Genomic DNA, 18,226 nt, shown 5'->3' on the forward strand with positions numbered 1-18,226 from the left:
CCCTGCTCAAAGCAGGACCAATCCCCAATTAAATCATCCCAGCCAGGGCTTTGTCAAGCCTGACCTTAAAAACTTCTAAGGAAGGAGATTCTACCACCTCCCTAGGTAACGCATTCCAGTGTTTCACCACCCTCTCAGTGAAAAAGTTTTTCCTAATATCCAACCTAAACCTCCCCCACTGCAACTTGAGACCATTACTCCTTGTCCTGTCCTCTTCTACCACTGAGAATAGTCTAGAACCATCCTCTCTGGAACCACCTCTCAGGTAGTTGAAAGCAGCTATCAAATCCCCCCTCATTCTTCTCTTCTGCAGACTAAACAATCCCAGTTCCCTCAGCCTCTCCTCATAAGTCATGTGTTCCAGACCCCTAATCATTTTTGTTGCCCTTCGCTGGACTCTCTCCAATTTATCCACATCCTTCTTGTAGTGTGGGGCCCAAAACTGGACACAGTACTCCAGATGAGGCCTCACCAATGTCGAATAGAGGGGAACAATCACGTCCCTCGATCTGCTGCAATGCCCCTACTTATACATCCCAAAATGTCATTGGCCTTCTTGGCAACAAGGGCACACTGCTGACTCATATCCAGCTTCTCATCCACTGTCACCCCTAGGTCCTTTTCCGCAGAACTGCTGCCTAGCCATTCGGTCCCTAGTCTGTAGCTGTGCATTGGATGCTTCCGTCCTAAGTGCAGGACCCTGCACTTATCCTTATTGAACATCATCAGATTTATTTTGGCCCAATCCTCCAATTTGTCTAGGTCCCTCTGTATCCTATCCCTGCCCTCCAGCGTATCTACCACTCCTCCTAGTTTAGTATCATCCGCAAATTTGCTGAGAGTGCAATCCACACCATCCTCCAGATCATTTATGAAGATATTGAACAAAACCAGCCCCAGGACCGACCCCTGAGGCACTCCACTTGACACCGGCTGCCAACTAGACATGGAGCCATTGATCACTACCCGTTGAGCCTGACAATCTAGCCAACTTTCTACCCACCTTATAGAGCATTCATCCAGCCCATACTTCTTTAACTTGCTGACAAGAATACTGTGGGAGACTGTGTCAAAAGCTTTGCTAAAGTCAAGAAACAATACATCCACTGCTTTCCCTTCATCCACAGAACCAGTAATCTCATCACAGAAGGCAATTAGATTAGTCAGGCATGATCTTCCCTGGGTGAATCCATGCTGACTGTTCCTGATCACTTTCCTCTCATGTAAGTGCTTCAGGATTGATTCTTTGAGGACCTGCTCCATGATTTTTCCGGGGACGGAGGTGAGGCTGACTGGCCTGTAGTTCCGAGGATCCTCCTTCTTCCCTTTTTTAAAGATTGGCACTACATTAGCCTTTTTCCAGTCATCTGGGACTTCCCCCGTTCGCCACGAGTTTTCAAAGATAATGGCCAATGGCTCTGCAATCACAGCCGCCAATTCCTTTAGCACTCTCGGATGCAACTCGTCCGGCCCCATGGACTTGTGCACGTCCAGCTTTTCTAAATAGTCCCTAACCACCTCTTTCTCCACAGAGGGCTGGCCATCTACTCCCCATGCTGTGATGCCCAGCGCAGCAGTCTGGGAGCTGACCTTGTTAGTGAAGACAGAGGCAAAAAAAGCATTGAGTACATTAGCTTTTTCCACATCCTCTGTCACTAGGTTGCTTCCCTCATTCAGTAAGGGGCCCACACTTTCCTTGGCTTTCTTCTTGCTGCCAACATACCTGAAGAAACCCTTCTTATTACTCTTGACATCTCTTGCTAGCTGCAGCTCCAGGTGCGATTTGGCCCTCCTGATTTCATTCCTACATGCCCGAGCAATATTTTTATACTCTTCCCTGGTCATATGTCCAACCTTCCACTTCTTGTAAGCTTCTTTTTTATGTTTAAGATCCGCTAGGATTTCACCGTTAAGCCAAGCTGGTCGCCTGCCATATTTACTATTCTTTCGACTCATCGCGATGGTTTGTCCCTGTAACCTCAACAGGGATTCCTTGAAATACAGCCAGCTCTCCTGGACTCCTTTCCCCTTCATGTTAGTCCCCCAGGGGATCCTACCCATCCGTTCCCTGAGGGAGTCGAAGTCTGCTTTCCTGAAGTCCAGGGTCCGTATCCTGCTGCTTACCTTTCTTCCCTGTGTCAGGATCCTGAACTCAACCAACTCATGGTCACTGCCTCCCAGATTCCCGTCCACTTTTGCTTCCCCCACTAATTCTTCTCGGTTTGTGAGCAGCAGGTCAAGAAAAGCTCCCCCCTAGTTGGCTCCTCTAGCACTTGCACCAGGAAATTGTCCCCTACGCTTTCCAAAAACTTCGTGGATTGTCTATGCACCGCTGTATTGCTCTCCCAGCAGATATCAGGAAAATTAAAGTCACCCATGAGAACCAGAGTTAAGCTTTGGAATAGGCTTCTAAGGGAGTCTGTGGAATCCTCATCATTGGAGGCGTTTAAGAACCGGCTGGACAAACACCTGCCAGGGATGGTCTAGGTTTCTTTGGTCCTCTTTTAGCATTTGGGGCTGGACTAGATGACCTCTCAAAGTCCCTTCCAACCTTATTTTTCTATTATTTCTATGATTTCCCAAAGCACGGGACATGCAATTGATAGGTAGGGGCAAAGGACATGAAAATGTCCTTGGGTATATGCATCTTTCCTGTGCCCTGTTTCAAGGCACTGAGTCAGGGGACCAAAGGTCACATGGCAACAGCCCAGAGGTGGGGCTTACTATAAGAGGGAGCCTTTTCAACCAAAGGAGAAGGAGACTTGGCTGGGGTCCTTGCTACACCAGCTGGGAGATACTGTAGGTGTAGATGTCTCTGCTGGGAAAGACTTTAGGAAAGAGGAGGTTTGGGGGAGGAACTGTAGAATGTGGGGAGGAGGGCTAATAGATGTGTATATAAGTTGCCATTGGGCTGTTTTCCTGAAGGGAAGGCAGGACATCGCATTCAGTAGTCTGGGAAATGCGGCAGTGCACCCATGGTTGAACACAGAGCTCATTTCTCTACCCTTCTCCAGGACAGCTGAGCACACATCATTCGGTTATTCACTTTTGAGTCATGAGTGCTGAATGAAATCAATTTGAAAAAGAGTTATTACCTTAACAGGCAGTAAACCTTTCTGCCTTGACTGCAAACAATCATTAAAAGCCTTTATTAAATTTTGCATCTGTTCTGTTCACCACTTAGCCATTTCTTTTCATTCTGAAGGATTATAACCAAGAATGAATGAGTCTCCTCCAAGATGGTCAGGACACAATAAATCTATGAAGTAACTAAATAATCCTTTCCTCCACATACACAGATTTATTTTTTACATTTGCTAAAAATATTTGCTCTCTTACTTCCCCATGACATCAGGCTTTCAGCCTGTGAATAATGATGCTCGACATCAGGCAGCTTGTTAAAAAAAATATCCAACAACAATTGGACAGTGTTCAATGCCTTTCCCAACTAAAATCCATATTCCTCTCCCTCACAAACTCATCTTCCCACTGCAGTGCAGTGATGTGTGCATTTCAGAATAACCAAAATGGACAATTTCAGGTAAAGGGTAAATTAGCCAGGTTCTCCCCAGTACGAGGTAGCAACTATTGTTCGCTAGAACAGGACCCCTAGGCACAGTGAGACATGCGTTTGTCAGACTGCATTATTATGGAAGCTCGTTGTATTTGAAGAGGAATGTGAAAACAATTCAAGAGTTCCTGGTGGTGGAAAATGCTGCGGCCTTCCTCTTCTGCCATTTAGGTCTCCGTTAGTGTGTCAAGCCTTAGCTCCAGTTTCTCGGCTGGCTCCCACGCCATTTCCACTGCCAGATTGATCTGTCCTGATCTTCAAAGCTGTAAATATATCAGATCAGGTCCCAGCTATATTAGAGACCTCATTTCCATCTTCAGACTGCCAAAACCACAGCCCGGAATGATGTATGTGAGGGCTAAGGACAAGGCATTCTCAGTTGAGGGGACCCGACCATGGAATTAACTAACTTCCAAGAGGAGATTAGAGAAATCCAGAGTGGCCAAGTTTAGGAAACACTGCCAAACTTCCTTATTGTGAGAGCTTTTCCAGCATAACCAGAATGACATTCACAGCATCAGCTACAACCTTCTTCCCTTCTAATTACCAAAGAAAAAGCTTTACCCCAAACAGGGAGAAGAGCTGGCCACTTAGGCTGCCATTGAAAACAAGTTTTAATGGTGGTCTAGACCTTTGTGATGACACATTTGTGTTTCTTACATTGTAAAGTATGACAAATGGGGATGGCATATAAAGCTCAAAAAAGGTTTGTTTTATAGCAAATACAGTACTTCAGCTAGCATGAGCTAATGCCGTGAATTCAGAGTGACTCCAGAAACAGCTTGTTTTTATTCTATAGTAATTCCAAGAAATTTGTTTCAGTCAAATGTTTTGCTGATTCAAGTTAAAGTGAAGTGCACAATTTGCAGTCTGCACAGGCTTTGGACCTGATCTTGTTAACTGCTCAATGCCCTAAAAATCCTACCTTAAGGCCCAATCCTTTAAGATACTAGGGCCCTCATGTATGAGGTATTAAATGCCTGCAACACCTCTGTGATGACCCTGCCCCTCATCCAGGAAGCTTTACTGTTGACTTCATATGAAAATAACCCAAAACATTGCACTAACCGTATGGTGAAATATAACATTGTTAATATAACATTTTTAATATAAAAGGGTGAAATATAACATTTTTAACAACAGAATCAGACCCACAGTATTTCAGAACCAAGGGTCCTCGGCCCCTTATAAAATCAGGCTCTTTGTCATTTGCACCTTGAATTGTGTGAAGACACTAAATTTCATTGTGACTTGTTTTCTTGTCTTTTAGCTGGATACAGGGAAGACAAAATTGAAGTTGGAACGTTGGGCTTCCAGGGAAAGTGGCAGTGGGGGCTGGAAAAGTGAAGCAATGGAATCAAGCGGGGACTGTGATGATGAGGATGGATGTCAAGGATCTGGTGACAGAATTCACACAGCAGGTAAATGCAGGGAAAATGTTCTCTGAATATTCATTCACATTTTAAAGCAGGTTTCAGCTTAGTGTTTTGGAGCCTTTCCATGAACATGGGTAAAGAAAAACAGGATGCTTGTGGAAAGTGAATTTAAACTTATATCTCAAATATTTGCTGAAAGTGAATTTCAAAATTCCATGTTGGATTGTAAATCTGAAATTTGCGTTGTGTTGGTGACTTACATAATCAAGTTTTTAACAAAAGAAGAGGCACTAGACAACTAACCAAAACAACATAACTTGCAAAGTTGAAATACCGAACATTTGCAACTGCAGCAGGTTGAAAAAATGTCAACTTTTTTTCTGTGGAAACTGAAACCTTTAGCAGAAATGTATTGATTTTGAGGGGAAAAAAAGGGTTTTCATGACCCCCACCGAATGGTCAATAACCTAGCATTTAGAAAACTCACCTGAGATGTAGAAGACCCAGGTTCAAGTCCTTGCTCTGGTGGGTTGGTTGTGTGTGTCTGTGTGTTTCTCATGTCTTTTCACAAAGAAATTTCAAAAGGTCTCATTTTTGTTCGTCAGAATGAAAAAAAATGTCAAAACCTTTAAATTTTTCCTGATACAAAAATTGCTGCTTTTAGCCAGCCCTATTTCCAACAAATTTTTGGTGAGGTATTCAGATGTGGAGAAAAGTGTGTTTATTAAAATCAGAAATAATTTGAATAACAAATAAATGTAGAGATTTTCCATATTCTTCTCACAAATATTTTATAAACAAAGGTTGGGAAACATAGATGAATACATTATCAATTAAAAATTATTTGCTCATCGATTAGTAATTTATTGTTTTTGTATTGTATCTGACTTGTGAAAAGACTTCTTCTAGATGCCCCAGATGCAGGAGATTATAGCGATTAAAGTTTTAAGTAATATGTTTTTTGTCTTCATGTGGTACATTATAAACAATAGCCAGGTGCTAAATCATTTTCAGTTGATAATTAAACTATTTATATATTGTAGTATTGCCAAAATATACAATGGCTCTTTTGTAGTTAGAGTTCAAAAATAAAAAAATAGAAGCTTTTGAAATTTGGTTTATTGTTAACTTTAGTAATGTGAAATAAGGAAGCAACATAATGTCTCCTCCTTCCTTTTAGCAATCGGTTGAAATAAAATTATTTATGATGAGATGGTTGTGGATTAAAAAGAATTAAATTTGCATAATTAGCTCTCCCATTGATTTGGCTGGGATTATATCAACTAAAAATATAATTACAATTAATTTGACCAAATGCTTTGGATTCAGAACAGTAAGAGTAGCTATTCCTTCTTGTGAAAACTGTAATAGTGTTTTATAATTAATATATTATATTGTATGCAGGTTACTAGCAGTAAATTTGTTTGGCATATCTAGATGCAATTAAGTGATAAAATGAGATTAGTCTCATTACAAAACGCCTTTGCTTTAGTAGAATGTTAAAATATAAAAACACTTCAATTTAATTTAATTTCCTCTTGGTATGTGTCTTTAAACTATGGTGCTTTTTAATTGCAAAGTTACATTACACAACTTGAGATCTACCAAGAGTGCTCTGATTATTGCTTTGTAGATATGCAGTGCAAGAAATTTAGCTCACTTGAGAACTTCTAGTGGCAAAGCCTGAATAGGAGCCTGATCCAAAGCCCACTGAACTCAATGGGGGATCTTCCCATTGACTTCAGTGGGCTTTGGATCAGGCCTTAAATGACAACTCTAAAGTATCAGTCTCAATGAATGGTGTTGCATGTGATTAAATGTAATAAAAAGGGCTTTCAAAGGGTAAACGTCTTTGGCAGAGCAATAATAATAATGATGATGATTTTAACACCAGGTCTATGCAGAAGTCTCCCTAAAGAGGACATATCTAAGTATCTGACTCTGAAATGATGAAACCAGTATCCAGCACAGTACACTAAAATAGTCATCATTTATTTAAAATCGATATGAAAATAATTTACAAACATTGTGCTTACAGTCATGCTCTATAGATTGAGAAGCATTGCTGCTGTGAAGCATAGTGTATGGATTACTTACAAATATTTTTTTGCAATACTATTGAACCATCCTTCCCTACCTTCCTACCAACAAAAACAATAAATCCCCAAAGCACATGGATTTCACCAGCATCTAGATTACCTGCTTCAACATATTCAACTGTAGGCCGACTAAAAGTCTCCCTGACCAAATGTCATTATCTTCCCCAGTTCCCACTTTCTCTAGAAAGCGAGTTAGAGACCAGATCCTGATCTGGTTTAAATGTTTGTATTTATATTGATTTTGATTTACTCTATCTGAGGATCTGATCCCATGCTTATATATTCCAATTCTGCACTCAGATATTCATAGACAGCTCCTCAAGCTTTTATGCATAACCAACCAATATCAATATATTTCACAGTTGTCTGTCTGCACTTTTCAAATCCTGAAGTTTTGTTTGCCATTTTTCAGCTATCTAGAATCTTTTCTGAATGTCAGTTAAATTCCCCAGTTCCCTTCATCTCTTCCATTAAGATTTGTACCTGAATACAGTATTATGTAGTGCTCGTATTTTGTTTTTGGCAGTTGCATATAAGCCTTTTATAGTCAAATCCATTATTAGCTCTAAAGACCACTACTTATACATTTAAACATACTATATTTAATTATATAGCCCGTACCACATGTGTTTACTCAGATGACTTCATACCACTGAGATAAACAAGTTCTGAAGAATTATATATGGTTATGAAGTGGATCACTGACCACAGGTGCCGCCTAGTGGTCAGGCAGGGTGTGGCAGGTTCTCTCTATTAACATATTAACATCTGCTTTGGTCCTGCAGTGTCCTGCCTCTTCTGTAACTCATCCCTCTGAGCAGGTCCCATGATTATGTCCATCCCTTTCAGGGTATATAAAAAGTCCAGCAACAGGGTAGCCCTTTGGGTTAGGCAAGGGGTCTCTGGATCTCTGCCTAGGTTGAGGTCTGAGGATCTTGAACCTTCTGTCTTCAGGGCCTTCTCTCCTCTAGACTCCCAGTATTAGGGGTAGGCTTCTGCCTTCGGCACCTCCTAAGGGTTATTATGGGAACCCGGTCCCACCCTCTCCATTGGGTATCCACTAAAGTGCCGTACTTCTGCCTTCCTGGAGCACTTCCTGCCAGACCCTCTTTCCCAACAGGAAAAGTAAAGACATTAAATCAAAGAAAGTCTCAGACCTTCTGAGAATCACCAGTCTCTTCTCTGGGGTTTGGCAACATCATGACAGCCAGGACTCCAGAGCTCAGGGTGCAAGTCAGTTCATCTCCATTGTCTGATGCCCTGCCACATTGGCCTGTTCTTCTTTCTAGCTCTTCCTCCAAGCCATGCATGCTTTGCAAGTGGGTGGGGTAGGGCTGCCTGGGTCCAGACTAGCTGCTTAACTCCTTCCTTACTGGTGCGGGGTCACAATGATGAAATCCATTAAAAAGTTAACATTTTCCAACCATTACCACTTACCACAGGTATCTCACGTTCCAAGTATAGGGGAACGCTGTGGAAATAGCACTGTGACTCAGATAGCACCATATAGTAACTGTTGACATGTACTGACACTTTAACGACAATGCCTATTGATTGTTTGTGACCAAGGCTTTGCAAAGAAAGAATTAGAAAGAAGAAAGTAATCCAAGTAAATGTCTAATAGGGAGGGGAAAACTTACTGTCAGGTCTGAGACCATTCAGAACATGTAGGTTTCTAGGTGTAGGTGTAAACCAACATCCGTCCAACAGGTGTTCGGCACTCTGTCCCCAGTCCAGCAGCACAGTCAGGGACCTGCTTAGCTTCAAGCATGTGAGTAGTCCTATTGATTTCAATGCAACTACTCATAAGCTTGTAGTTAGCACATCTTTAAGTGCTTTGCTGCATTGGGGAGAGTGCTTGGCACCCTGCAGAACTGAGCCACAAAAGTGCATATCAGAGGCTGGATTGGCCCCTGGCAATCCAGCCCAAGTAAGGGACACAAGAGTGACAAGTAAGGGACAAGAGTGACTGTAAGTCGCAGTCGGGTCCTTCTTTTCCCTTACTTTGGGGAGAAAGAAAGATGTGTCTGTCCTTGTGCTAGTGGAGCTGTGCTGGCCAGCACACTCTGGGGCTCAATCAGCCAAGGCCCAACTAGTCTCTGCACACCTGCATGGATGGGGAGTAACAGCTGGTGGTGGTTGCTCTCCCCTGTGTGCAGGGTCTAGCAATGCAGGTAGCCCATGCAGGGCACTGAGGGGGCATAAGGAGACCCTGTTACTCCCCCAAACAGGAACATTAGCAGGCTCACAATTGAGCCTTACAGGAGCATAGAAACTCTAGTCAGGGTATTCATCATCTTGTTACCCATGAACTAAAACTAACCTGTTCAGTACCTGCACATTGGAGCCTTTGGGTCAGATTGGTCCCTGCATGAAAATAACCCACATCAGGGACTAGGAATGCTGCTCCCAAACAGAACAAGCTAGGTGTTCACCTTCCACCTCCCAAAAAGCCTTGAAACACTGGATCTCAGAAATGAAGACATATTGTACCTTTGCACTAGCTGTTTGCACCCCACGGACCCTCTTCCAGAACTGTGCTTCCCCATCAATTGCTACTCCTGCAGCTCCACCCCAAAAAGGAGGGAGTCATGAAGTGCAAGGGGAGGAAGAGCCTGAATAATGCTGCCTCTTAGGAATGACAAACGTTCATCAATAAGCCAAAATTGTATCTGATACAGCAAGCATTGAACAAATGAGCAAATGCTGCAATATCTGGATGGTCAGCAGGCTTTCAACAGTGAATAGAGAGTGTTCAATGAGTTTCTTCACCCAGCTATCTATTCAGATACATGATTTTGACAAACATTTATCAATACAATACTAACCATTTTCTTTCACAACTCTTTTTTCTAACTACTTGTAATACTGCTAAGCTTCTCTTCTTTGATAAGCCTTCTCCTGATGGTATATCCTTCCTGTTGTCACATTTCTTCTCATCATCTTAAAGATACCTGGCATTTTACTTCATTATAGCATTCAGGCTGAGTTATTATCTTGGGACGTAGTTCCAATCCTTGCTTCCTACATGACTGTTTAGATGGAGGACCCTTGCTCCCCCCACTCCCCTGCCCCTGTCTTCTCCAAGTATTATAACTTATAGTAGTTTATCTGGTTATACATTTTCTCTTGAGGGCACATGAGCAGGTTTTTCCCCCTGAGAACATCCTTTCTTTTTAAATGCAAAGAAAATAACTTGTTTTTTCTTTTGATAACTTCTGCCTGATTTGTATCAGATCTCAACAGCTATTGAAGGTTAATGTATTTTTCTCATTGTTCATGAATTCTCTCATCATCAGATTTTCTTTTGCATATCAGGATCCTTTTGTCCTTTATGATGTCCTTATCCTCCTCATTTCTCTGTCTTTTCTAAATATCAGTGTACTGTACAAATTGTCATCTTAACCATACTTCATTCCCATTCACCATGTTATACTTGTATTTATCTAAATATGTAATTCTACAGCTGCTGATTTGTGTAATTATTATTATCATCTCAGAATATTGATGGAATATCTGCTGGCAGCCAGCCCACACATCAAATTCTCATCTCCACATGTCTTCAGTTCCATTGCTGATTATCCCAGATGGTGTCAATATTGCATTTTCTCAGCTCTTCTGTTCTCCTGCCCTTTGAATCCTCTACATCACACACCATCCCTGTGTTACTGGCTTTCTTTATTAATTTTAGGTATCCTTTATTCCATGAGATATTGTGTTTCCTACTGAGTTTTTACTACATTCACTATTTCCTTTATTGTTATACCATTGTAAGTGGCTCATCCTGTTCAAAAAACTGCAAAACAATTTAATTCTCTATTTAATATTTATTTTGAGGAAGGCTCACTGGTTTCAAACTTTAATTTTTGTCATCTCCGTTTGTTGGTGAAGAGGGGTTACCTGTTTCCAACTACAGCATAAACATGGCCTACCAGTTGCCCTTTAACACTATGGACTGAAACATTTGTCTCAAAGTCAGACGCAACTGAGTCTGTATTCTACTTAGGAGAGACTTGAGAGAAGGGGGAGGAATAAGAAGGGGCAGAGAAAAAAATGCATTAAAAATCAGTGTGAAAAAATGGAGCCAAGATGGAGGGAAATAAACAAATACAGAAGATCAGATTCTGATTCCAAGTACTTTAGATTGACGCTGCTATAACTTCATTATCTCAGTGGTGTTAATCAGGAGATGTTCAGAGAGCAATTCAGAGAAAAGGAACAGAAAAGAGAAATGAAAAATTCTAATGAAAAATCATTTTTGCACACAAGATTTTCCCAGGCCTATTTGTGAAATCTATGTTAAAGTCTGCTAAGTTACAGTAAAGATAATGTGTTGTCATTAGGGAAACATTCATAGGAGCCTGATTTACACTGAAAAGCATGAGAACGGGGGTGATCATTCTTAACTCCTTTTCCTTTCTTAACATTCACATAACTAGGGATTTGGAGACATTGGGAAATGAAAGTAATAGTGTCTGATTCACTTACTTTGGATTTACAATGGTGTAACTGAGATCAGAGTTTGCCCCATAATAGTCACTTTCATATCTGGACAAATAAGAGAGACATGAATAGTTGCCAGGCCAAATAATTGAGTTACTGAGTGATGTAGATCTTCGTCTCTAATAATATACAGCTGATTGAGTGCCCATGTCCTCTCATAGGAGTTTTCTCCTAACTTTAGTTATAACAGTGGGAAGAATGAGCTGAGCCAAAGAAGACTAAAGCTACTACTGTTAAATAACTTTGGCATCATCTCTGTTCAAAAAGGAGCAAAGATAATTCATGAAGTTTAATTTTCCCTCTCATAGATTCATAGATTCATAGATATTTAGGTCAGAAGGGACCATTATGATCATCTAGTCTGACCTCCTGCACAATGCAGGCCACAGAATTTCACCCACCACTCCTAAAAAAGACCTCACACCTATATCTGTGCTATTGAAGTCCTCAAATTGTAGTTTGAAGACCTCAAGGAGCAGAGAATCCTCCAGCAAGTGACCCGTGCCCCATGCTACAGAGGAAGGCGAAAAACCTCCAGGGCCTTCCAATCTGCCCTGGAGGAAAATTCCTTCCCGACCCCAAATATGGCGATCAGCTAAACCCTGAGCATATGGGCAAGATTCATCAGCCAGATACTACAGAAAATTCTTTCCCGGGTAACTTGGATCTTACCCCATCTAAAAACCTCTCATAAGATCTATGTAAATTGCAGCAAATTAGTGTTCACTTTAGCTGGGCTTAGGAATAATTAAAAGGTAAGAACATTTCAGGTACTTATAGTGTAAACCTTCAAATGCACTGTAGAACAAGGGTGAAGTAAGCAAAGGGGAGATTGAGGTCAGAACATTTGGGGTTTGTCTATTTGGAATAAACCTATATAAACAAACAGTGATCAGAGACACTACGGTAGATCATTTTGAAGACTTTCTGTCTGAAATAGTACCATTAATCCTGAGTCCACTGAAGACTTTATATTGCAATACATTTTACTAACTTTAGCTTGTCACTGGTATTTGATTTGATTACTTTACAAAGAAATGATTATTTAAATACATACATGTCAGGGATTTGTTTTGTAAATAGCCCTGTGTTGGAAGCTCCCCAAACTAATTTTCTGCTCAACTCCCTGTCAGACATTTTTTACAGTGCTATGTCACAAATACTCATTTTTAAAAGAAAAATCATCTTGGCATGGAGCTATGAAGCTACTGATAGAAATGAGGGAGCCAGAATGAGAAGGTGCATGCACTGAGAAGGCGTAGCCTGATGGTATGTGGTAGCTAGAGATGCGTGGAATCCAAACTCTATAGAAAACTAATCTTACTAAACATCAGAAGCTGTGTTCATAGAATTGTAGAATATCAGGGTTGGAAGGGACCTCAGGAGGTCATCTAGTCCAACCCCCTGCTCAAAGCAGGACCAATCCCCAACTAAATTATTCCAGCCAGGGCTTTGTGAAGCCTGACCTTAAAAACCTCAAAGGAAGGAGATTCTACCACCTCCATGGGTAATGCATTCCAGTGCTTCACCACCATCCTAGTGAAAAAGTTTTTCCTAATATCCAACCTAAACCTCCCCCACTGCAACTTGAGTCCATTACTCCTTGTTCTGTCATCTGCTACCACTGAGAACAGTCTAGAGCCATCCTCTTTGGAACCCCCTTTCAGGTAGTTGAAAGCAGCTATCAAATTCCGCTGCCCCCCATTCTTCTCTTCTGCAGACTAAATAATCCCAGGTCCCTCAGCCTCTCCTCATAAGTCATGTGTTCCAGTCCCCTAATCATTTTTGTTGCCCTTCGCTGGACTCTTTCCAATTTTTCCACATCCTTCTTGTAGTGTGGGGCCCAAAATTGGACACAGTACTCCAGATGAGGCCTCACCAATGTCGAATAGAGGGGAATGATCACATCCCTCGATCTGCTGGCAATGCTCCTACTTATACAGCCCAAAATGCCGTTAGCCTTCTTGGCAACAAGGGCACACTGTTGACTCATATCCAGCTTCTCGTCCACTGTAACCCCTAGATCCTTTTCTGCAGAACTGCTGCCTAGCCACTTGGTCCCTAGTCTGTAGCGGTGCATAGGATTCTTCTGTCCTAAGTGCAGGACTCTGCACTTGTCCTTGTTGAACCTCATCAGATTTATTTTGGCCCAATCCTCTAACTTGTCTAGGTCCCTCTGTATCCTATCCCTGCCCTCCAGCATATCTACCACTCCTCCCAGTTTAGTGTCATCTGCAAACTTGCTGAGGGTGCAATCCACTCCTCCTCCAGATCATTAATGAAAATATTGAACAAAACCGGCCCCAGGACTGACCCTTGGGGCACTCGCTTGATACCAGCTGCCAACTAGACATGGAGCCATTGATCACTACCCACTGAGCCCAACGATCTAGCCAGCTTTCTATCCACCTTATAGTCCATTTATCCAGCCCATACTTCTTTAACTTGCTGACAAGAATACTGTGGGAGACCGTATCAAAAGCTTTGCTAAAGTCAAGGAATAACATGTCCACTGCTTTCCGTTCATCCACAGAGCCAGTTATCTCATCATAGAAAGCAATTAGATTAGTCAGGCATGACTTGCCCTTGGTGAATCCATGCTCACTGTTTCTGATCACTTTCCTCTCCCCTAAGTGCTTCAGAATTGATTCCTTGAGGACCTGCTCCATGATTTTTCCAGGGACTGAGGTGAGGCTGACTGGTCTGTAGTTCCACAGATCCACCTTCTTCCCTTTTTTAAAGATGGGCACTACATTAGCCTTTTTCCACTCATCCGGAACCTCCCCCAATCACCATGAGTTTTCGAAGATAATGGCCAGTATTCTCTGCTTCAAGTCAATAGAGTTAGGTCAGTAAAGAGTTTGACCCTAGTTATTGAGAGTGTCTACTCCTATGGAAGTCATTTGCAAGTGACTTGAGTGGAGGAAGCACCAGCCCCAGAGTTTGAAAGGCAGAGTACGCAGGAGTGAAAACTCTCTCCTTGAATAACTCCAGTAAGTTGTATATGATTTAGCTCTGTCTGACAATAGCTGTAATAGCTCAGTCATGCTGAGTAGCAATGGGGTAAATGTGAAGGCTAAGGCAATTTGCCTCTAAAAACACCATAAAGCCAAAATTAATTAGGAGGAGCTAACAATACAAGGGCCTTAGAATTAATCCCAGATCGATAACCATATAACTTAATGGAAGCTGAATCTAAAATGTTAATGGCATTGTGCTATATTTTACATATGAAAAAAACCCTGCCGGCTTAAGAACAGTGTTTTCCATTATGAATTAGGCGTGATTCCACACATGGGTATGCTGATCTGGTGAACAAGTAGGCAAGCAGCATCTTCGTGCTTGCTCCAGGTGCTCTGCTACATTGCTCAGAGCCTGTGCACTCCTTCTTAGCCTTGTGGAGCCCTGCTTGCAGAGCAGGTAAAGAGGGCATGTTACAGGTATAGGGAGATAGACTTAGGGCCAAACCAGAGTTAAGAGGCATGACAGCTTGTCTTAGTAGAACCCAGAAGTCTAGCAATTGCTGCTGTTTAAACCCCTGTCCCATCGGCCATTTGTAACTCCCTTGATTCACTTAATTCTGGTGGAGGCCCCTGCAGCCGGGAGAGGCAATGTATATGTACATGTACATATCTACAGAAGTCCGTCACCCCGAACAGAAAGATGGCAAAAGTGGATCCAGAGGTTTTACAGAAACTATCAAGTTGAGTTTCTCTGGGCAAACTGAGACAGGTTCCTAAATGATAGGTGGCAGATGACCTTGGATTGACCCAAGTTCTGGGTCAAATTATGTTCACAGCTAGACAGGATCACTAGTCAGATGGTATCACAGGGAGTCTGTCACCAGCTTGGCTTGGCACTGGGCATCTAAGAACTTGAAAAACAATTAGGACCACTCCTTCGAGTGCCCCATAAATAGAACTTACCTTATCCCCTCATTACTATCCAATATATTAGACCTAAATTAGCCCTAGCTGCAGAAAGAACTTCTGTATGTACTGAGGCTTCCTTGGCTCCATAGACAAACACTGAAAACAAATCAGATTTGTGACGTGAAGTTGACAAAGGCTGTAAACTTCTTAATGGCCCTATTAAAGCCTCCTTCATCTACACTTCCTCTGACATGCAAGAAGTGACAGCCATGCATTGTGGAAGGTTGGTGGTAGAGGTAGAGTTGAGCTTCCAATGAAAAAAAACAGTGGCTTTTTTTCTTGTTTTATGATTTATAAAGGTGGCCAGAAGGGTTTCTGTTGTTTTTAAAGCATGAGAGGGGTTATCTTTGCTTATTCTCCCCGCCCCACAAGAAATATCAGCAATGTCAGTTCTGGCCTTTCCTGTTTTTATTGGAGAACTCACTGAAGGGCTCAGATGTGTGTTATAAGCTTTTGTAGCCCTTAACTGGCCACAAATTTGTGTTATCCTGGCTGACCATCATAAAGCCAACAGACACTTTAACTGTCCTCTCCAGCTAAGGGGAGATCATTTAGGAACACAATGATATCCCAAAAGAAATCACATTTTCGTTTGACAGTTTTCCTGTGGAACTAATGTATTACTTATATACCATATTCTCTGGTCACCTGGGAAGAACAGTGACTGAGGCATGCAACTTAATAATGGTGAGCATAATCTTACAGAGTCAGATCCACTTGTGTCAATAATCATAGGTCAGTTGGGATCAATGTACTTATGACAGCTTAAACCAGCTGAGAGTCTAGCCCAGTGTTGGGTACCTTTCCTGCAAGGAAGTCAGAGATAGGGCATTTTTTTCCCCAAAAAAGAGGATTTTTACATCATAGTTCTGATTTGATCCACAATGCCCCAATGTCCCTTATTTTAAAACTGCTTACTCGCCTTCCTCCGTCTTGAAAGCAGGAGTTAAATAATATTTTCCTGCAAATATGTATTTTGGAAAGATTCTCTGACAGCAGATCCTCCAATGCAAAGCTGTATTTTTGCTTCCATCTTCCAGTCTTTGCCCAGATCCCCAAGGACTACGAAGGAGTTTTTTAGGAGTAAAACTCTAGTTTAGATGGCTCATAAAAAGATTCAGGGCATATTTACACCTGTCCACCATAATTTATGACAGTGCTGCTTAAGTATTAGGGAAGTGGAAAACAGGTAAAGAAACTGAACTGCAAGGTTCCTTGATCAGAAATTCTGCAGCAGCTTCAATTATAATGAAAAATGGAGGATTTAATTAATAAAATAAAGAAATGAATAATGCAGTTGGTACAGTAGCCCCTGCATTATTTATTTTTGGCCCCTGAGAAGGCATAGTGGGGCATGGGGAAATTGCAGGATAAGCACGTTGTCTGGATATTTCTGCTAAAATTATCATCAGTGAAATAATTAACAATGTGGGCATTTAAATTTCCATCATTAGATTTCAGACTGAGCATGTTATTGAGATAAACAGGGCAGTTCACATCTATCAGAGCTGTTATTTCAGGTTGTGTGCAGACTCAGGAAGGCAAAAGTGCATCTGTTTACATACCATTCATGTTTTAAAGGTTCTCTTTAAACCATGAGAGATAAAAGCATAGTATTTATATAAAAACTGGGATTCTGGAATATAATTCCATGGACGGTGGTGAATTCCATGGCCACAGAATTATGGAACACATAGTGTCTTAATCATAGTCATTAAGGATGGACAAGAGCTGTTGGATCATTTGATCTGGATGCAGGATTGCTTCTTATGGTACCTCTCCTACTGTCGTCTAGTCTAGTTTTACAGTGCTCAAAAGATTGGGTTTCTACCACTCCCAGTGGGAGATTGTTCTATGGATCACCTGGCAGGCTGCTGGGTAGGGTCCATGGCTTCTAGGATCCATGGCTGTGGAGCAGCCTCGCCAGCCAGACTGCCCTGGGCTGGGGAACCCGGGCCTTCCCTGCTGTAGAGCCAGGAGCCTAGAAACCCTGGGGTTTCTCAGGGTATCTAGGTTCTTTGCTGCTGATCTGGGGGAATAGAAGTTCTTGGGCTCCTGGCTCAGTTTCATTTTGAAGCTTCTGAAACAAAATGTTTTGATTATTTCCAAAATTAACTTTTCTGGATTTTCCCTTCCATGAGAAATTTTGAAATTTCTCTTTGTTCCAAAACTGAATGAATTTTCAGAATTTCAGAATGTCCCACGGAATGGAAATTCTGATGTTTGATGAACTCTGTATCTCACATGAAAAATTTTTTTCCATCGTTTAGACTCTCAGTATGGTCCCCCGCCCCTTAGTCATTTTAACTCTTAGTCTTTCCTCTCAAGTAAATTCCTACAGTCCCTGATTAGTTTGTTGTGCTTTTCTGAACTCTGAACAGTGAGTAGACCCATGTGGGAACTGGAAAATGTTGAACTTGATTAAATTACTCCACAAAGTCAAGATAAATCCTGTTTTATTATGTCCAAGTGTACTATGTGAACTTAAAGTTTGTTCATCTCCCAAATGAACATCTCTCTAAAAGTTTACTTGCTGGTCTTCATTTCGGGTAAATAAATGGCTGCTTCCCATTTTTATATGTGTTCTGAGAACACAACACATTTTCTTTATCCACACAGTAGCAAATATTACCTGGTTAGCATTCCTGCACAGTAGTGAGATCTAGTTCTATTTTAAAAAGAATAAATATATATTAGCACTTAGCAAGAGGTGAGAGCAATAAATATAAATAAAAGTTATGGTGA

General features: G+C 41.6%; 1 protein-coding gene across 4 annotated transcripts in view; it reads left to right on the top strand.

Moving 5' to 3' along the window:
* Window positions 1-18,226, top strand: part of LOC140917371 (glypican-5) — a 617,795-nt gene that overhangs the window by 468,162 nt on the left and 131,407 nt on the right. For all 4 annotated transcript variants that reach the window (XM_073360049.2, XM_073360046.1, XM_073360047.1 and 1 more), the window contains one exon: window positions 4,842-4,992. In XM_073360049.2, coding sequence (XP_073216150.1) covers window positions 4,842-4,992 — 151 coding nt within the window. The remainder of the gene's footprint in view (window positions 1-4,841; window positions 4,993-18,226) is intronic.

The sequence above is a fragment of the Lepidochelys kempii genome, chromosome 9 (assembly GCF_965140285.1).
Source record: "Lepidochelys kempii isolate rLepKem1 chromosome 9, rLepKem1.hap1, whole genome shotgun sequence".
NCBI lineage: Eukaryota > Metazoa > Chordata > Testudines > Cheloniidae > Lepidochelys > Lepidochelys kempii.